At 42.1% G+C, this 22,426-nt stretch overlaps 1 protein-coding gene across 1 annotated transcript in view; it reads left to right on the plus strand.

Moving 5' to 3' along the window:
* Positions 1-13,457: 13,457 nt before the first annotated feature.
* LOC145408181 (uncharacterized) overlaps positions 13,458-22,426 on the plus strand; it is a 9,718-nt gene continuing 749 nt past the window's right edge. Inside the window, exons 1-6 of the mRNA XM_080278935.1 lie at positions 13,458-13,618; positions 19,075-19,280; positions 19,955-20,253; positions 20,336-21,440; positions 21,874-21,936; positions 22,291-22,426. The exon at positions 22,291-22,426 is cut by the window's right edge and continues 126 nt beyond it. Of these exons, the coding sequence (XP_080135061.1) occupies positions 13,458-13,618; positions 19,075-19,280; positions 19,955-20,253; positions 20,336-21,440; positions 21,874-21,936; positions 22,291-22,426 (1,970 nt within the window). The remainder of the gene's footprint in view (positions 13,619-19,074; positions 19,281-19,954; positions 20,254-20,335; positions 21,441-21,873; positions 21,937-22,290) is intronic.

Genomic DNA, 22,426 nt, shown 5'->3' on the forward strand with positions numbered 1-22,426 from the left:
TGTCTCTTGCTTAAAAGTATCAAATAATAGTTGATATATATATTTTTAAGTGTCCTTTTCTTGTACCAATGGGATGACTATCTTACAAGTGATGGTCTAGTGCATTAACTCTGAACTAGCGTTCACCAACTTTCACATGTAGTTACAACGATCGCATTCTCCTGCCCAGTATTTTCCATGGTTAAGAAATCGCAAACGATAATAAGAGCCATATTCTGAGAGAACTGCAAAGACTTGGTATAGTGGATGCTCTGCCCTGGCATTTGATGAATGCCCTCGATGATATTTAGTGCGCTGTATCGAAACTGGAAAATATCTTTATGACCAGTGATTCAGAATCCTGTTTTCAGCAAGTTTGCTCACTGTTCTTTAACCTTTGATATAAACCATATTATCATCACATTACACACTCTATGATGACTGGTGTCTGACCATTCATTTGGCGTTCTTCACAAAGAACACACAGAAAAAGGAAAAGGTGTACAATTTATGACTAACATTTTCCACCTTATGTCTGGAGAGAATCAGAAGCTGATTTGTAACTGTTAAACCAGTGCTGTTTATATACCGCAAAATAAAGTTTGTCTCCACTGTCCACACGCTCCACATTCAGCTCAATCGATCGGTTCAATGTTGTGGAATTTTTTTTTTTCCACAAGAATGATGGAATAAAAAAGTGAAAGAAAAAACTCGTCTTTTCTTGCCGCCTCTACAATGGTGTATCGCCTATCAGCAAACATGGACTGGCCATTAAACGCGCCGTCTCCCATCGCCAGTGGTAGGACAGGAATTCAGACGACTCGTGTTAAGCATTCCTGTTTGCACACACAGGCGGGGTACCAGAGAGAAGCGGTGTTGCATGGAGGACAGGCAGCTTCGCGGAATGTGAGAACACAGCATGATGAAGACATATAAGGAGGGAACCAGGACTGGCGTTTAATTCAAGAGACTTAAATATCCTCCCCTCCTCCCCAGAAAAGGAATATTTCTATAGATGTTGCGGACGTGAACTATGCTAAAGGCTACTAAAATCTGCCACCTTCCGGTCAATAATGTACGTCGGATTACACACCAACCTATTCACTTGCTTACAGTTTTCTTTGTGTGTGTCTATACAGTGTACAGTGAACTAAATACTGTTGTATGCACATACTCCCTTATCCATTATCTAGTGAGATGTTATGAATAAAATAGATATACGTGTTTTTTATATAAGAACTGAGTCGCATCTCCCAGGATTGAACACTGATTCCCCGGGTGATGGGCTAGGCTAGTATGGAGGGTACTAATCTGGCTGAAATTTATTATAAGAGTATCGCATTTAGGAAGTGAAAGTATTTCCTATCCCTCCCCAGTTAAAGGTCGTATAGCAAAATTTTCTTTGCATCATTAATGATTTATCCAAACTCAACCACTATGGAATTTGCGAAATTCTCAATATCCATTCACCCTTTCACTAAGGTAAGTAGATAATAACAAGGAGCCTACAAGTGGTGGCGCTGTGCACCCTGGTAGGAGCAGCTGCGGTGTCCACCCATGGGCTAAACCTCATATTTCCCTTTATCATGCCGTGGGAAAGACCTTGGTCCGACAGGGTGGCGCTGTGTACCACAACTGGGCACAGGATTCGTGTACGGTGTGTGTTAGTGTATTGCACACGCAGGACGGCCCCACAGATGCATTTGTTTACATGTGGTCAAAAAGTCTACTCGGTGAGACAAGCTGGGTTAACCAGCAGCAACAAAGAGAATGTCTTTTTCATATCACTCTAGCTTTCTCCACACTATTTTATTCAGCTGAGGAGAGTTTTCGAATTTTGGAGTTATATATAGCCCTCATTAACTCCCTCAGCGTTAGGGTGCTTCTTCATGCTGAGGAAACTCATTTAATGGGTAGCAAGTGTGAACTATAAATGACGATATCGGGATGTACGGGTAAATTTAAATTGGTGCAGCAGGTGCACCTGATGGGTTTCGATTTGAACAGTTGAATGGAGTTTTCGCGCACGGTATTGTGTGTAAGCTCCATATATAGTGTGTGTGTGTGTGTGTGTAGGCTATATATATATATATATATATATATATATATATATATATATATATATATATATATATATATATATATATATATATATATTGTTACATAGCCTATGATTTCATCATCCTTTGTGTAATTTTTACGCACAGTATGCTGCATGTTTGATCACGAGCGTGTTCTGCCTCAGTCCCCCCCTTCTACCGTTATAGTAGAGTAAGTCGTCCTTTCTGTTATTCAGTGCGGGATTGTCGACCGTTTGTCCCCATCGCTTCCTTTGCGCGTCCTTATTACAAGTTGTATCAAGCTCTGCTGGCCCCTATATAATGAGCTCAGTCTCTGCATCATGGCCACTTAGATCTGCTCCTCATTTTGTTCACATCTCTGTCTTCCCCTGTACAGTTATTATTATTGTGAGTGCTCAAGAAATCTCCAAACATCTAGCAGCTGTGTGTAATTTGAGTATAACCGTTGTTGTATTTTGTTCTTGTACTGTATAGCATGGGTTTGATTTGTAGGCCTGGTGAAGTTTGTAATTTATGTGGGGTTCTTTGTCAGTCATTTTTGATAATAGTTTGTATCTGTAATAATTTATCTGGCATTCACTGAGTATTATCTGGTATCTCATTTTATCAGGGCTGACTTAGATAAATTTACTCTTGCTAATTTCGTGTTAATAGAGGCTATTGCAGTTAACCATATATTTAACCTGTTTATTTGCCATTACATTATCCTTATGAGTCCTGAATGTTTTGTTGTTAGTTTGAGCATTAAACTTTAACTTGTAATTTTACCTAACTCTTTTGTTTTGAACCTGGAACTTTACGGAACAGTAGTGATTTTTAGTATTCTCACTTAAAGTGTACATTATCTTTCTCTGTTCCGTAACAATATATATATATATATATATATATATATATATATATATATATATATATATATATATATAGTTATTTATTTATTTAGTCAGTCATTCACTATCCAAGCTTGAGTTGCCCCATGAGAAGCCTAAGAGCTCGGGGCTAGGCAAGCTGGTCCAGACATTTAAGGTAAGAGTGACCAGCCTCACTCATCCCAGAGTGGTATTACGTGAGCAATAAACCCCAACCACTCCATGGATATAAACCTGCACAGGCGCAATCCGATTGGAGGGCCTTATTTGCCCACTAAACAACCAGGCATCATAATTTGGTTATATGGTTACCACCCAGTGTAGAAAATTGTTGCCTGGTGTACAGGAAATTTTTTGGCTTGTCACTCAGTGCTGAGTCACCTGCAGACAGAGGAGGAGGAAAGAATGAAGGCTAGAGAAACAGAAGAGGAAGGGAGGAAAGAAGGAAGGAAGAGAGGAAAAGGCAGGCGCCCGAGAGTAGCACTACATCAAATGAGTGGATGGTGAGTGCCCCCACTTACCACTATGCATATATATATATATATATATATATATATATATATATATATATATATATATATATATATATATATATATATATATATATATATATATATATTGTTACGGAACAGAGAAAGATAATGTACCCTTTAAGTGAGAATACTAAAAATCACTACTGTCCCGTAAAGTTCCAGTTTCAAAACAAAAGAGTTAGGTAAAATTACAAGTTAAAGTTTAATGCTCAAACTAACAAGAAAACATTCAGGACTCATAAGGATAATGTAATGGCAAAAAACAGGTTAAATATATGACTAACCGCAATAGCCTCGCTTAACACGAAATTAGCATGAGTAAATTTATCTAAGTCAGCCCTGATAAAATGAGAAACCACTGGATAAAGCTCAGTTAACGCAAGATATATTATTACAGATACAAAATATTATTAACAATGGCTGACAGTAAAACTTTACATTAATCACAAAAACCTTACTAGGCCTAAGAATCAACACCTTATGCTACACAGTACAAGAAAAAATGCAGTAACACTTATACTCAAATTACACAGCTGCTAGATGGTTGGAGACTTCCTGAGCACTCACAATAATAACAACTGTACAGGGGAGGACAGAGATGTGAACAAAATGAGGAGTAGATCTAAGTGGCAATTACTGTAGAGACTGAGCTCATTATATAGGGGCCGGCAGAGCTTGATACAACTTGTAAGAAGGACGCGCAAATGAAGCCATGGGGACAAAGAGTTGACAATCCTGCTCTGAACAACAGAAAGAACGACTTACTCTACTATAAGGGAGGAGGGGGGGAGTGAGGTAGAACACGCTCGTGATCAAACATGCAGCATACTGTACGTTAGAATTACACAAAGGATGATGAAATCATAGGCTATGTAACACCTCCCCACAAAGAAAAAGAAATTTACAAAGGAAATTTCTTATTACTCTAAAACAATCTGTCTAAAGTCTAGATAAGCAATCTGCAATAACATTTTCTTTCCCCTTGACATGTTGTATGTCTAATGAATACTCCTGAAGAAGTAGACTCCATCTTGTCAATCTCTGATTTTTATCTTTAAACTTACTAAGGAATTTCAGTGGGTTATGATCGGTATAAATGACTATGGGGTCAAAACCAGAACACAAATAAAATGAAAAATCCTGTAAACCCAAAATCAAGGCCAAAAGCTCTTTCTCAATAGTTGAGTAATTCTTTTGAGGAGGAGTGAACTTCTTACTGTAATAAGATACAGGGTGTTCAATACCCTGATCATCTTCTTGCAGCAAAACAGCCCCAGCTCCTGTATTTCTCCTTTCTCTGAAATCTCCATTCTTGGAGATTTCAATGTTCACCACCACCTTTGGCTCTCCTCTCCTTTCACGGATCCACCTGGTGAACAAGCCTACATCTTTTCTATCCTTAATGACCTAGAGCAGCTTGTACAGCACCCTACCCGTATCCCTGACCGCCTTGGAGAGAGCTTCAACATACTTGACCTCTTCCTCACAACTAATCCTTCTGCTTACTCTGTTAATCTTTTCTCTCCGTTGGGCTCCTCCGATTACAACCTTATTACCTTAACCTGTCCTATCACTCCGGTACGGCCTGTTGACCCTCCAGGGAAACGTCGTCTCTGGCATTTTGGAGCTGCGGACTGGGAGGCCCTCAGGCAGTACTTCTTTGATTTTCCCTAGAATGATTATTGCTTCCATGGCCGTGAGCCATCTGAGCGTGCCTTGAGCATTACGAAGGTTATTCTCTCGGGCATGGAAGCATACATTCCTTTCTCATATCCTTTGACTAACGCAAGAAAGCCTTGGTTTAATCACGCTTGTTCTAATGCTGTCCGCAACAAGGAGAAGGCCTACAAAAGGTACTGGAGCCAACCCACCCCTGAATCACATAATCTTTACGTTTCTGCCCGGAATCGTGCTAAGTCTGTTCTTCGCTCTACTAAGAATAATTTCATCCATACTAAATGCTCTCAACTCTCCAACTCGAATTCTTCCCACTCCTTCTGGCACCTTGCCAAAAATCTTTCTAACAACTTTACCTCATCATCCTTCCCTCCTCTTTTCTACTCTGATGGTTCTGTAGCTATTTCTTCTACTGATAAAGCAGATCTCTTCGCACAGACTTTCTCCTCCAATTCCACCTCAGACGATTCTGGTGCTGTTCCTCCATCACTTCCCCCCTCTGACTTCCTCATGGCTGCAATTAAAATTTCTTCAGTTGATGTATTTTCTGCCATTACTGGCCTCAGTACTAACAAGGCATATGGGCCTGATGGGGTCCCTCCTGTTGTTCTCAAAAACTGTGCTTCTGTGCTTACACCCTGCCTAGGCAAACTATTTCGCCTTTGTCTGTCAACTTGTACCTTTCCTTCTTGCTGGAAGTTTGCTCTCATTCAGCCAGTCCCAAAGAAGGGTGACCACTCCCAACCCTCCAACTATCGTCCAATTGCTTTAACGTCCTGTATTTCAAAAGTTTTCGAGTCAATTCTTAATAGAAAAATTTTAAGGCATCTTTCCTATCACAACCTTCTTTCCGATCGTCGACTTTGGCGAAAGCTTTGTCATTGCACTTGACATCTCAAAGGCTTTCGATCGAGTCTGGTATAAATCTTTAATTTCGAAACTGCCCTCCTACGGTTTCTATCCTTCTATCTGTGCCTTCATCGCTAGCTTCCTTTCTGGTCGTTCTATAGCCGCTGTCGTAGACGGCCATCGCTCTTCTCCTAGATCTATCAACAGTGGTGTTCCTCAGCGCTCTGTCCTATCACCAACTCTCTTCCTTTTATTCATCAATGATCTTCTAAGCTGTACATCTAACCCTATCCACTCATACGCTGATGACTCCACCCTTCACCTTTCCATTCGGTTCCTGCAACGCCCATCTCAACAGTTACTTCAAGAAACAAGGGATGAGGCTATGGCACACCTAATGTCTGACTTGGCTCATATCTCTGACTGGGGTAAAAATAATATGGTTGTCTTTAATGCATCTAAGACTCAGTTCTTACACCTATCAACCCGACAAAATCTTCCACAGGTATATCCACTAATGTTTAATAATATTCAGATTAATCCTGCATCATCCTTGAACATGCTTGGGGTTTCATTTACTCGGGACTTATCTTGGAAAGATCATATTACATCTCTTGTAAAATCTGCTTCCAAGAGATTGGGTGTGCTAAGCCGACTCCGCTCTCTCTTTACCCCTGCACAATTATTGACTCAATACAGGGGTTTTATCCGCCCCTGTGTGCAGTACAACTCTCATGTGTGGGGAGGCTCCCCACATACAGCTCTTCTCAATAGGGTGGAGTCAAAGGCTTTTCGTCTCATTAACTCTCCTCCTCTTACAGACTCCCTTCAACCTCTGTCTCTTCGCCACACTGTTGCATCTTTATCTCTTTTCTATCGCTACTTTAATGGTCACTGCTCCTCTGAACTGTCTGCTTGCATTCCTCCACCTCTACGACGGGCGCGTAGCACCCGTCTGACAGCAAACTCTCATCCTTTTTCTGTCCAACTCTCTAATGCAAGAGTTAACCGTTACTCCCAGTCTTTCATTTATGCAACAGGTTAGCTCTGGAACTGTCTTCCTCTGTCTGTATTTCCTCCTGCCTATGATCTCCAGTCTTTCAAACGTAGTGTGTCCAGGCATCTCAAAATGATCGGATCTTGAATTTGGCTCTCTATTATATTTTGTTTTTCTTCTGGAGGGAACTGTTACTGCGGGCTCATGGCCTTTGGTTCCTTCTTCCTCGCATAAAAAAAAGAAAATCTTAAAAGGCTTAGCAAAATTTGGAGTAGCGAGCACTGGCTGACTTAATAGGATAGCTTTAAGTTTGTTGAAAGAGGATTCACAGTTATCGGTCCATACAAATTGAACTTCCTTTTTCAGTAGGTCTGTAAGTGGTGATACAAGAATTGAAAAGTTAAGAACAAATCTCCTGTAATAACCTACCATTCCCAAAAAACTTTGTAGCTCTTTCCTACTTTTAGGTCTAGGAAGATCACTTATAACCTGAACCTTAGCTGCTGGTGGTGCAACATGTCCACCACCAATTACGTACCCAAGTTACTGAACTTTAGCTTGACCAAACTCACACTTTGATAAATTAGCTACAAGATTAACCTGAACCAAACGCTCAAGAAATTTACTGACATGACATAGGTGATCTTTCCAGTTGTCACTGAAGATTAATACATCATCAATATAAACAACACACCCTGCCAAACCCTCTGTTACAACATTCATGAGCTTCTGAAAACTGGCTGGTGCATTCTTCATACCATATGGCATTACAGAACATGCAAAAGTCTTTCCTAGTGTTACAAAACATAAGATCTCCCTAGCACGTTCAGTTATAGGTACTTGCCAGTATCCCTTTAACAAATCAAACTTACTTATGTACCTAGCCTTTCCGATCTTGTCTATGCAATCTTCCACGCGAGGGAGAGGGTAAGTGTCTGTTTTGGTTGTCTGATTAACACGTCTGTAGTCAATGCAAAGCCGCTGTGACCCACCTGGCTTAGGGACTAGAGTGACAGGAGAACTCCACTCACTCTGACAGGGCTCAATCATCTTGTGGTCCAACAGGTAGCCAAGCTCCTTCTCGATGAGAGGAACTTTCATTGGGTTCACACGGTAAGGAGGCAGTTTAATTGGCTTTGCGTCTCCAACATCAACATCATGCATCAACACAGTGGTTCTTCCTGGAGTGGCACGGAACACTTGCGGGTACTCCTGCAGTAACGCCAAAAACTCCTGCCTTTCCTCGGGAGGTAGATGAGAAAGCTTAATCTGGAGATCATTCATGATATCAGGATTCTTCCCCAAACTATCACTCAGGCTCATACTGCATGGGAGAGCTTCACTTGCAGATTCGGGTGGAACAGCTACAGTGCAGACTGGGTTATTTTCGTCCCACCTGTGATATATCTTTAGCATGTTGATGTGACAAAGTTGCTTGTTCTTTCTACGATCTGGTGTGGCGATGACATAGTTGACATCATTGAGTTTCTTCTCCACGAAATAAGGACCACTAAACTTGGCTTGAAGAGGTTGCCCATGCACCGGTAGCAGAATCAAAACCTGATCTCCTGGCTGAAAGTGGCGTAACCTGGACTTCTTATCATACCAAGTCTTCATCTTCTCCTGAGCAGCTCCTAAATTCTCTCTCGCCAGCTGTAAAGCAGTGGACAGCCGTTCTTTGAACTTCATCACATACTCCAGCAGGTTGACGTCATCTTCCTCCGACAGCCAGCATTCCTTGAGTAGCTTAAGGGGTTCTCTTACTTCATGGCCAAACAATAGTTCAAAAGTTGAGAAGCCCAGCGATTCATTTGGAGATTCTCTTGCGGCAAACACAATGAATGGAAGACCTTTATCCCAGTCTTTCTGATGTTCCAAACAGTATTTCTTGAGCATCGATTTGAGTGTTTGATGATATCTCTCCAACGCTCCTTGGGTCTGGAGATGGTAAGCTGAAGACGTGATCTGGGTGATGCCCAACTCTTTCAGAGACTGCTTGAAAACATTTGACATGAAATTACTTCACGGTCTGACTGGACCTCCTTGGGCAGACCAAACTAAGTGAAGAACCCCAGCATTTCCTTAACCATGTTCTTTGCTGAGATATTTCTAAGTGGAATGGCTTCAGGATAACGAGTAGCCATATCAATCACGGTCAACACATAAGAAAATCCTGAAGAAGTCTTAGGAAGAGGGCCCACAATATCCACCAACACACGGGTGAAAGGCGCCTCAAAAGGAGGAATGGGAACTAGAGGTGCAACCTTTTCGGTCTGATTACATTTCCCCACAACTTGACAGGTGTGACAAGACTTACAATACCAGGAAACATCCCTGAAGATACCTGGCCAGTAGAAATGTTTCAAAATCCGTGCCACAGTCTTCCTCACTCCATGGTGTCCTGCCAAACTGGAATCATGAGCCACTCTAATGATATCCTGCCTACAAACACGAGGGATGACAACTTGATGTACAACCTCCCATTCACAGTCGGCTGATGCTGTTGGGGGTCTCCACTTCCTCATAAGTACTCCTGACTTTATATAATAACAAGTAGAAGCACCAGTTGACTCTTCCTCACTGCAAGCAGAGTTAGCAAGACCTTTCAACTCAGGGTCAGGAACCTGCAACTCAACCAACTCTTGACGAGACAAATTATCAACACTACGGGGTACTGCCTCATCTGGTGAGTGGTCCAAATTAGCAAGAAAAGTGTCAGCTAGGATAACATTATCATCATCATTATCCTCTAAGTCACCAGTAACTTTAGACTTAGCCCTAGTGACAGCACATGCAGGGAACACATCAGGGACATCACAATCCTGGGCCGCAGCCACTGGCTCACTAGACAACTGAGGAGCTGTACACACTTGACTTCCACCAATATCATTTCCGAGTAAGAAAGTTACACCTGACACTGGGAGTGTCTCAACCAACCCAACCATAACGGAACCATTAACAAAACCAGACTCTAAATTCACTCTGCACAGAGGGACAGAGAAGTAATTATTCCCTACACCTTGTAGGATTACAGTTTCATCAGAGGAATTACCATTAGAGCCTAGAACACTGGTCAGCATAATGGATTGGCAAGCACCTGTATCACGATATATTTTAACTGATTTCCTGTCATTACTGTCCAGAGGACTGACAAAACCATCAGACAGGAAATTAGCACATGAACTCTTGAGAGTGTCACCCACGTTACTGCTCAAAAGAGGAGCTTCATCATGAGGATTTAATTTACCCCTCAAAGCAGGTTCAGTTAACTCAGTTAAAGAAATCTGGGAACTCTCAAGGGTGGACACTAGACCAATTGACTGAATATTTAAAGACTCCTTTTTGTTCACATCACGCTGTCTCCTGAAACATTTCTCCGTAGTATGACCAAGCTTACAACCATAAGTACATTTACTTTTCTGAAACCTAGAGGTGAAGCTGGTATTTACTTCCTGAGAAACATCATCTTAATTCTCTTTCCTGTTACCTGTACTCTGAGTAGAGGCAACGTACTTACTCTCAGCTTTCCCTTTTTCTTTAGAATATCTCTTGTGAGTGAGAACATATTCATCAGCTAAAACTGTAGCATCAGACAAATCATCTATTCTTTTCTCATCAAGATATAGGCTTACATCTTTACTAATACACCTTTTGAAGTCCTCCAGCAAAATCATCTGCTTAAATTTGTCAAAATCAGAATCCACATTCTTAGAATTTAACCACTGCTCTAACAGATCTTCTTTGATTTTTGCATACGCAACATGGGATTGCTTATCTTGCTTATAAGTTGTCCTAAATTTTACTCTATAGGCTTCAGGAACAAGCTCATAGGCCTTAAGAATCAAGCTCTTAACTACATCATAATTATCAGATTGATCCTGAGGCAAAGATGCATAAGTTACTTGAGATTTACCGGTGAGAACAGTTTGAAGGAGTACTGGCCAATACTTTTTGGGCCAATTAAAACCTGTAGCTACCCTCTCAAACAACTGAAAATACTTTGTTAAATCAGATTCATTAAAAGGAGGGACAAGTTTAACATTTTTAGCCACATCAAAATCATCAGAGCTAGATGATCCAGTTCCACCTTGTTTCATGCGATACTCATGGTCTGCCTGAATCCCAGCAATTTCAACTTGTGCCTCAGCCTCCTTAGCTTTTGCCTGAAATTCAGCCTCCTTAGCACGAGCCTCCTGCAGGGCTAGCTGTAACTTAGCTAATTCAATCTGCGTTTGCTCATTTGGAGGAGTTACATTAAACAAGCTTTTATTAATCATGTCAACAATTTGATCTTTAGAATGATGAGAGCGAACAGGAATTCCCAATTGTTGAGCAACAAGCTTAAGTTCATTCTTTGTTCTGTTTTCTACATCACACACTGTTTGCACATTTGACAAAAAATCTTTTTCTTCATCAAGTGTAGTAATAGTAGACATCATGAATAAATCACAGTCACAAAATATCAAGCAAAATATCCTTATGATAATATCCTGAATATCCTGATAAGATGTCGCCAAATTTATGTTACGGAACAGAGAAAGATAATGTACCGTTTAAGTGAGAATACTAAAAATTACTACTGTCCCGTAAAGTTCCAGGTTCAAAACAAAAGAGTTAGGTAAAATTACAAGTTAAAGTTTAATTCTCAAACTAACAAGAAAACATTCAGGACTCATAAGGATAATGTAATGGCAAAAAACAGGTTAAATATATGACTAACCGCAATAGCCTCTATTAACACGATATTAGCATGAGTAAATTTATCTAAGTCAGCCCTGATAAAATGAGAAACCACTGGATAAAGCTCAGTTAACGCAAGATATATTATTACAGATACAAAATATTATTAATAATGGCTGACAGTAAAACTTTACATTAAACACAAAAAGCTTACTAGGCCTAAGAATCAACACCTTATGCTACACAGTACAAGAAAAAAATGCAGTAACACTTATACTCAAATTACACAGCTGCTAGATGGTTGGAGACTTCCTGAGCACTCACAGTAATAACAACTGTACAGGGGAGGACAGAGATGTGAACAAAATGAGGAGTAGATCTAAGTGGCAATTAATGTAGAGACTAAGCTCATTATATAGGGGCCGGAAGAGCTTGATACAACTTGTAAGAAGGACGCGCAAATGAAGCCATGGGGACAAAGAGTTGACAATCCTGCTCTGAACAACAGAAAGATCGACTTACTCTACTATAAGGGAGGAGGGGGGGAGTGAGGTAGAACACGCTCGTGATCAAATATGCAGCATACTGTATGTTAGAATTACACAAAGGATGATGAAATCATAGGTTATGTAACAATATATATATATATATATATATATATATATATATATATATATATATATATACATATATACCAGCTCCAGGATTATTTCTGCCAAGGCCTCTCGACTAATGGACGACGCAGCAGCGAATCAAACAGTACAAAAATAGGGGGAAATAAGAAGCAGTGGCAAAGGATCTCCGACCCGTCCCCGGCAGTAATTTTAGTGCTGATATATAAACATGACAGGATATCTAGTCAAAGTTATCACATATCAAATTTGGAGTAAATCGGGTGAAAATTGACTATTTTATGCCCATATGAAATTTTAGGCCCAACCATCCTGACATTGACCCCCCCTGCCTCTAACTGGGGGGTGACCCCTCTGAAGTAATGAGGCATATTGGAGGATGCAGATTTGAAAAATGCACTTTTAGGTTTTGGCTTCATGTCGATGTGACGAATTTGAAAGTAGTTATGGCGAAAAAACTATTTTTACCTGTCCCCAGTTTTAACATTTTGGGGGCCCACAGCCTGGGCCTTGGCCCAGTTTGGCCCCAAATTAATCAGGTGATTAGGTCATAGCCCATCATCCCTGTGATTTTAGTCAAAATCGCACCAGTAGTTTTCACGTAAAGTTGTTACCATACAGACAGACAGACAGACAGAGAAATGTACAGACAAACCGAGTGAAAACAATACCTGTTCCCGAGCCCCTCAGGGATGGGGACAGGTAATAAGTCTGCATTAGTTAAACAGAGAGGAAGATGGTTTTTATAGCCTACTTGGCAACTGTGAGCTAATATGCAATGGTGGTGAAATTTGTTCCATGTGAAAATTTCAATGTGCAACAATTTCAGAAGTTAACATCCTCCACTGCCATATCCAAAGCCTCGCCATATGCCTTACGGCCAGTAGCCTAAGTCCATGTCGAAATTTAACCCACCCCGTGCCAGTGCCATTTTAAAACAGTCTGACATAATTGCGTGCTCAGTGCCAGTGCCGTTTTAAAATGGTCTCAGTTTCAAAAATTCATTGTGACCGCAATTTTCAAGCTAGGTGCGCAAAAATTGGTGTGCTTGTAGGGCTACCCATCCTCTATCTGCCCTCAGGTGGCCTGGCCCATATACCCACGCGCTTCTGCCTCACGCTCGCTCTCCCTCACTCTGCTTCTATTAGTCATACAGTGCAGTGATGTCTCACCACGGTCTCTCTGATGCGGAGATTCAGGACCTGAAGGTTCCCTACACTGGGGAAAGTGATATGGAGGATGACAACATGCATGATAAGGACTACGTCCAGCCTGAGGAGGAAAGTAGTAGTGATGACGAAATTCCTTCACCTAGAGAATCCAGGTATGTGGGCTACATTAGGGCAACACGTGGTAGGAGGCCACATGCACGCCGTCGTCTTGCACGTCATGACGATGAGGAGGAAAGGGAGGAGGAAGGTACTCCTGCAGCTGAGGGGTTGTTGGGGAGGCAAAGGATTTCAACATGTGGGGAGGAAAGTGTGAGGAGGAAGTGTGGAAGATTTGGAAAAGTTCCATTGTTGGGGGAGAGTGACTCATGTTGCCCGTGCTCTCCCTTGCCCCCACGTGACCCAGCTCAGCCCAGCCCCTAAGGACAAAGTCTTCCCGCCTTCCCCACACCCAGCACCTCACATGAAACTCTTCCCCCATTCCCCACACTTCCCCATGCTTCCCCACAGCCCAAGGAACACGGAGGCGATGATGATGATGATGAGGAAACAACCTGGGAGTGGGAGGACGGTAGTGACTTTGTTCCCCACATTCACCCGTTCACTGAAAAAAAGGCCAGGAGTAGTGTCCCTGAACTTTACCATACCTCCAGTAGGCTTGACTTTTTTCAGGAACTACTTTCCTTTGGAGTTTGTTTTGAAGATTGTGGCCCTGACCAAAGCCTTTGCTGCATTTGAACGTGGGGAAACAACACAGACATGACACAGCCGATTGTTTGAACCTGATGTGACCCTGGATGAAATGTATGTGTTCCTAGCACTTGTGTTTTTGATGGGGATATCGTAAAAAAATCAGCTTCCTTCATATTGGACTGTGGATCCAGTAATGGCAACATCATTTTTTGGCAAGGTGATGGGAAGGAATCATTTTCAGTACATCCTGAGCCACCTTCATTTTTTGACACCCTTGACCCTGCTAACGCAAACAACATGAACAGGATGAGGAGGATACATCAGCTTTTTTACCACCTTCGAGAGAAATTCCGTACCTCTTTCTCTCCATACCAACACCTCGTCATAGACCCATAGTCCAGTGCTATGGAGAGGTAATATTGCTTTTCATCAGTATATCCCCAGCAAAAGACATAGGTTTGGCTTCAAAATCTTCGTGATGTGCGACTGTAAGACTGGGTATGTGCAGGACATAGTCCTGTACAGTCATAAGAAAAACCATCGTTACCCTTCAGAGCTATGCACTATGACACAACGACGAAGTGTTGTGGAATGATGGGACAGGAAAGTTTGTACCTCAAACCCGTCCATGTTGGATATGTGATACACAGATATTAGAATTTGTGCTAGAGGTAATAAAAGCTAATTAGATCGATTGGCCTCTGTGGATAGAGACAATATGTTTTATTATCAGGCACCGGTCATTAAATAAAAATATAACCGAATGATCTGAAGTTGGCAACATTCATGCAGACGAGCAATTAGTATGTGCACCCATGACAGACGTATTATAGTATTTCAGCCGATACAAGCCAACTTAGTAAATTTCAGTATAGTAATGGTATGTATTGCTTTCTACATAGAATAAATGTTGAGTAGAAGAAAAATAATAATACATGTTCAGTCTCATTGCTTTAATATTTTGTATACCCACTCCCTGCTTGGAAAACATCCTCTAGACGTCTGAAGCATCCATCTGAAGCATTTAACCACCGATCTAAATCAAGCAAATAAACTCGTGCACCCCTGCTAGACTATCATTAAACACACACACACACACACACACACACACACACACACACACACACAGTCGATGCCTATAGATTTAATACTATTCAAAATAATTTATTTGTTGTATTCTATAGATAATAAGTGTTGAACAGTAGGAAAATAATAAACCTGCCGAGTTTCATTATTAATCCCAGGCGGGGTGCTCAGGGTAACGCAAACACATCCTATATATTTCCCCACCATGTGGCTCGTTCTTACTCATTATTCCAACTCTTGTAATGAGAATGTGATATGGCAACACTAGATAGGGGAGGCGCGAACAGCAAGGACCCGGCCACACAGCCCATCTAATGTTTGTTTAGCATCGAGCAGTCCTGGGGGTAGCGATACTTTTTCTTATCACTGTACAAAGGTGTTCAGATGGACATCACAGAAGATAAGAGTTTGGGACTCTCAGGGGCTGTAATAAAAACGATGATCGAGGAATACCTTCATCGTGGGCACGTCTAATACCTTGATAATTGGTACACAAGCCTCCTTCTCGCCAGGTACCTTCACCTGCAGGAAACTGGTCTGTGCGGCACTGTAAAGAAGAACCGTTGGCACATGGTGAAGGTGGGGAGGAAGCTTCAGAAAAATGAGATTGTTTTTTTACAAATCACATAATATCCTCGCAACAGTATGGCACCACAACCGCGAAGTATTCCTCCTCTCATCTGTTCATCGGCCCCTTGTACACCACGCAGACAGTGTAGATTACAGGACAGAAGGGGGGCACCATGTCTGGAAACCAGAACCTGTCTTGGTGTACTATGTGAACATGCGACAGGTGGATCAATCAGATGCCATGATTTCCAGCATTGACTGTGCCAGGCCCAGGATGAAGTGGTATAAAAAATTATCCTTCCATCTCCTCGACATCACCGTCCTCAATGCTCACTATCTCCACGAACATACTCCTGGCATCCAGGAGACCTTCGAGGGCTATATTCGCGACCTGGTGCGGGAAATAGTGGGGGAATATGGGGAAGATAGATGTACTGCTCGCCACCGCCACACCACCGCCACACCTCTCCGCCTCCCCTCTAGACACTTCCCCAAAATCGTCCCTCCAAGTGGAACGCATCAGAATCCCCACCGGAGGTGTCACTTGTGTGCAAACAACACTGTAAGGCCACGTACTCAGCGGAAGGACTCAAGGTATAAGTGTGCAGAGTGTGATGTAGGACTGTGCGTATACCCATGCTTCGAGGAGTACCACACTCTCGCTAACTATTGAGAAACACTGGTGTGGTAATGATGAGCAATAAAGAGATGCTCAAAAAGTGTTGTAAATATGACAAAAGATGCTCAGAAAGTGTTATAAGTACTGCATACAGTGATGACATGTAAATATTTTCTCGTAAGTGTAAGGACTGAACGTTGTGGAGTAAAGTTTTACGTATGTTCTCGTAAGTGTTAGACGATGTATTCACAGTGAGATGATCAAAAATACTCTTCTAATGTCTGTGTACACTGAAGACATGTTGTAAATAGTTTACTGTAAGTGAAAGGGCTGTACATTGTGAAGTCAAGTTTTGCATATTTTCTCGTAACTGTAAGACAATGCATTCACAGTGATACGTATAGTGTTGCATGAGTAAGTGATTATTTTCCCCAAAAAACATTTCTTAATGAAATAAGATTTATTCTTTTTTGTGGGTGTAAAGTTGACAGAAAAGTGTTAAGACCATTCTTATACCTTCCCTGAGTCACGTTGGCGAGAATACCTGAGTTTACCTTGCATAGAAAACGAGTTTTATCTCACCGCCGCTGGGGATTCCCCGCTCACTCACACTTGCGGGCGACCGGAGGGGCTATGAAAAACGCACTTCCAGCCTCCGGTGAGTTTTTCTTATGGTCATATTCGTTTTTTTCACATCAAAATCTATCATTTTAGCCTAAAAAAACAAAAAATGTCCAGCATGGGGATGACACTTAGGTCTTGAAGTGGCCGGCACGTGGCGAGTTAAGCATTAACCAGAGTACACACACACACACACACACACACACACACACACACACACACACACACACACACACACACACACACACACACACACACACACACACACACACACACACACAGAAGATGGGCACTGAGATATGAAAAATGCTTTGATATGCATGTGTCAGGGTAAGTCACACTGAACCAGGCTTGGTGTCTCGGTTCGGTATCATTGTTTTGTTTCTAAGTTGTCATTTGGCTTCGTTTTAGCTTGAATGGTCTGAAAAGATATTCGAGGCTTTGTGGATTGAGGCCTCTGCAGTCTCAACAGAAGTGTTGTTAGCTGAAGGGATAGCAGTGGTGGGTTAGTACGTTCCAGACTGGCGTCAGGACAACTGCCCTCTCTGTGTGTTCCCATCCTTTCTAATTTAGAGTAAGTGTTACTTTAATTTTTCTTCTTCGCTTCACTGTGCGTTCTTCCCTTAAACTTACAATACGTGTTGTTATTGTCATACGGTTTAAGAGTGGTTGTGGGTACGTATGTATATTGTGGATTGGTCTTATACCGTTTGTATATATGTATGTTTTAGCAGTGGGACTCAGTGATGCAGTGGCGTAGCACTGTTAGCCTGGACGACTGCCACCTTTGGGAGAGACGGAGTGGCGTAGCTCTGCTGGCTAGGACGACTGACGCCTCTGGGAGGGCAAAGGAGTGTGCCCTTTTTCTCCAGTGCCCTGGTGTCTAGGGTACTGTACTGCTGCCTGCCTGTGGTAAACCTGGAGTTTGGGCATTGTTCATCTTCTGCACCCATAGTGACTGGTTGTTCCTCTACTGTAGTGCGGTGGATCTTATCCAGATAAGCATGGTCACCCTGGGGTTCACCTCACGTCCTACGGCTCTTCATCTATGTCTCTAGTGTGTTTTTTTGTGTGTGTGAGTGGCTGGAGTGTGCATGTGCAAGTGATTGATAGTTGTCTGGTGAGTTTGTATTTTGGATCTTTTATTATATTACTTTTCTCATTTCTCCTAGTGTTTTAATTTCCCTTGCTGTGGTAATTCCTTGGTAGCCAGTTCAATTTCAGTCCTTTTCTTTAGACCAGGTCATGATTAGAACCTACACACCTGCCTAGTTCACTGCTGTAACAATCATGACCCTGACAATTGGCGCAGTGAGTAGGATGTGACTGGCCTTTTAGCAGTTAGCAGTTAGCTATAATTTATAAGAGTCATGTGCGCTCTCAGCTTGAATATTGCTCACCCTTGTGGAATGGTTGTGGAGAGGTTGCATTAAGACAACTAGACAAAATTCAGAATAAAGCTGTTAGAATCATTAACAACCCTGCCATTACATATAAACTACCTCCCCTGCAAGTAAGAAGGAATGTTGCCTCCCTTGCATTATTTTACAGATATTTTTTTGGCAAATGTTCAAACGAAGTTGCGTCCATGGTGCCACCTCTCCATGCCTTCCCTCGTGCTACACGGGCACCTGGTAACGCTCATGACTGGTATGTCACTCAACCATATTGCAGAACTTCTGCCTATCAGAATTCTTTCATTCCCCGAACTGCATCTCTCTGGAACTCGCTTCCCCAGAGTTGTTTTACTCCAAATTTCAACCTACAACTGTTCAAGTCTAACTGTTACAGATATTTTATGAACATAGGACACCAGTTATCTGGTGTATGGATTATTTTTTTTCTCCATTTGTTTTTCCTTCCTCCGTTCTGTTATTTAAAAAAAAAAAAAAAAAAGGTAGCCTCAGTGGGGTAATTAATTTGCTGTTTTGTCTGTTTTCTTTATTTTCTTTTCCTTATTTTTTTTTTTCACATGCATTCCTCTTTCCATGATTAGCTTCTAGGGTTTTATAGCATTTTCAGGATGTCTTACATTACCGAGATATTACGGTTGGGTCAAGACTCGGGACTGTCTTTGGACGAGATTCAGAAGCTCATTAAGCAGGCTGAGGAACGTGAAGAAAGACAGGCTGCGAGGGAAGCCGCTAAGGAAAAGCTTGAGAGAGAAGAGCGTGAGAAACAGCGAGCCCACGAGCTTGCTTTGGCTCAGGCTAAAGCTACAGAACCGGGTGGGTCTGTTCGTCCAAATGATGATTCAGGAAAGCCTCGGATTCCATATTTTTCAGATGGTGAGGATTTGGATGCTTATATATCTAGGTTTGAAAAAGTTTCAGCTTTCTATGGGTGGAAGGACGAAGATTTAGCTTTACATCTCGGTTCATATTTGAAGGGCAAAACATTGAGAATTTATGTAGGTTTGCCTTCAGAGGTTTCTAGTAACTATGGTCAGCTTAAACGTGCCTTGTTAAAAGCCTTTCAGGTAGAAGCAGACTCCTATCGTAGGCAATTTAGGAGCATGAAGGTTCAAGCTGACGAATCTCACCTTCAGTTCCTCTCTAGGCTTACACTCTTCTGAAAGCAATGGTTGTCACTTTCCGAGGTAGGAGAGGACTACGAATCATTGTTTAACTTTGTTGTCGGAGACCAGTTTTTGAGCAGTTGTTCTCCTGAATTGGGTAAGTTCTTGAAGGAAAAGGGCCAAGTTAGTAATTCGGCACTAGCTCAGGCAGCTCATTTGTTTAGGAGTGCCCATATTCAGACAGACACCTCAGGCCTAGTAAACCAGGTAAGAGTAAGGGTAAAAGTGCGACATTTAGTAAGGGAGTTACTTCTAACAAGGACGATTGTAAGCCCAGTGTTAGTAGGCAGTTTGTCCCAAAGTGTTTTCTTTGTGGAAAAAAAGGTCACAAGAAGCCAGAGTGCCCAGAGCTCTCCACCCCTCATACGTCGCCTAAGGTTAGCTTCGTATTCGAAAGTGAGCTGAAGCCTCCTGGTACGATCGTGGATCCAAAGGGGGAAGTTAACGGTCATTGTGCTGAAGTTACCTTAGATACTGGTTGTTCAACTGTGCTCATCAACCCCAAGCTGGTCCCTAAGAGTGCACGAGGTGGCCCTCGTTGTACAGTGTACGATTTTCTAGGTAGACCTAAGCACTTTCCCACAGCTTGGGTTACTGTCAAGAGTAAGTTCTTTGAAGGTGAGGTAAGGGCTGTCATAGCCCCTGTTAGGTTTACAGATGTTTTGTTAGGCCTGGTTTCCTGGGTAACAGTGCCTCCTTTCACAGTCTGTGACCAGTCGAAGCAGGTGGAGGATAAAGCTGAGGTTTGTCACTGTTGTGCAGACCAGAGGTGTGGCTAAGAAGCCCTTAACCAACACACCTTTGCATACTACAGATATGGACATTCCAACCGACAAAGAGTCTCTTCTAAAGGCCCAGCGCGAGTGTAGCACGCTGAAGTCTGCGTGGAGCCTTTATCAGAAAGGCCATTCTACTTCTCACCATGGGCGTACCGTCAATTACCAGGTATTTGATGGCTTGTTATACCGAGTATGTGTTCAGAGTAGGGACCCAACAGAAGTGGGAGACAAGCAGCTTCTTTTACCTAAATCATATAGGTCGCAGATACTGAAGCTGGCTCATGAAGGACTGCTGTCTGGTCATTTTTCCCATCGTAAGATGGCAGGGAAAGTTTATCAAAAGTTCTTTTGGCCAGGGATAGGAGCCGATATCGGGAGGTTCTGTAAATCTTGTGGGACATGTCAGAAATTCACTCATAAGGGTAGATTAAAACCTGTGCCTATGTCTATGATGCCCCTCGTATGTGAACCATTCTCCAAGGTGACTATTGATATCATTGGCCCAATATCTCCAGTGTCTGACAGAGGACACAGTTATATTTTAACGGTGATAGACTGTGCTACCAGATTTCCGGAAGCTGTCCCCTTAAAGGAGACGGACACCATTACTGTTGCTGAGAGTTTGGTAGATATATTTTCTAGGGTAGGTATTCCCAAGGAGATACTATCGGACAATGGCCCACAATTCAAATCTGAACTCAAGAAAGAGATTAATAAACTTCTCTCCGTAAAAGCTGTGCACTCCAGTCCCTATCACGCCGCATTCAACGGTTGTGTTGAGCGAATGAATCGCACTCTTAAGTCGATGCTACACAAGGCTTGTATTGATCACCCTGAAGATTGGGACTGGTACATCCCAGCAGTGTTGTTTGCATATAGAGAGATACCCAATGACAGCTTAAAGTTTTCACCTTTTGAGTTGCTATATGGTCGTAATGTTCGGAGTCCCCTTACCATCCTACATGAATTACTCACTAATGAAGAACTTGATCAGAACCTTAGAAACTCCTACCGACACGTTCTCGAGTTGCGTCAGAGATTGGAGGAAGAATGCTACTGTGCTGGCACTTTACAATTCAAAGATCAGTGCACGAAAATATAAGGAATATTTTGACAAGAAAGCCAAGCCCAGAAGTCTATCTGTTGGAGAGGAGGTACTACTTCTGCTACCTAGTAGCCACAATAAGCTAACTATGCAATGGAAGGGACCTTATGAGGTAGGAGAATGTCGTAATAACGTAGATTGTAATTAGAGTTAAGGGTAAGATGAAATTCTTTCATATCAACGTGCTAAAGAAATATCACAGGAGAAGGGATGAGAAAGAACAGTCTGGCCTAGTTCAGTCAATTTGCATTGGTCTAATTGAGTTAGATGACACAAGCGAGGGAGAGTTGCTGCTTGTAAACGCAAGCAAAGGGGACAAGGTTGAAGAATGTAATATTAACCCTAAAAACTGTCCCCAGAACAGAAGGTAGAATTGAAAGGGTTGTTAGATCTATACTCTGATGTGCTGTCAGATAAGCCAGGTAAGACTAGCTCCTTTACTCACGAAATTAAGTTAACATCTTCCGTTCCAGTACATAAGAAACCCTATCCTGTGCCCGATCACTTGAGAGAAGTGATGGAAGAAGAGGTAGCGAAGATGCTAGAGTTAGGTATCATAGAACCGTCCTTTTCCCCATATTGTTCCCCAGTTGTTTTGGTTAAGAAGAAAGAAGGTTACCGGTTGTATGTTGACTTTAGAGCCCTTAATGACATTACTCTGTTCGATGCGGAACCTATGCCGACTCGCGACGATCATCTCGCGGACTTTGTTGGTGATAAATAGATTTCCGAATTAGATCTTTGTAAAGGTTACTGGCAAATTCCATTACACCCAGATTCAAGGGGTCTAACTGCTTTTGCAACTAGCCAAGGGCTTGTGCAGTTCACCAGGATGCCCTTTGGACTTAAGACAGCTTGTTCAAGTTTCATTAAGTTGATGCGAAAGGTTCTTAAGGGCCTGCAGCTCACATG

This window comes from Coenobita brevimanus, chromosome 76, assembly GCF_032717465.1.
Source record: "Coenobita brevimanus isolate Jiangsu-jjx chromosome 76, ASM3271746v2, whole genome shotgun sequence".
NCBI lineage: Eukaryota > Metazoa > Arthropoda > Malacostraca > Decapoda > Coenobitidae > Coenobita > Coenobita brevimanus.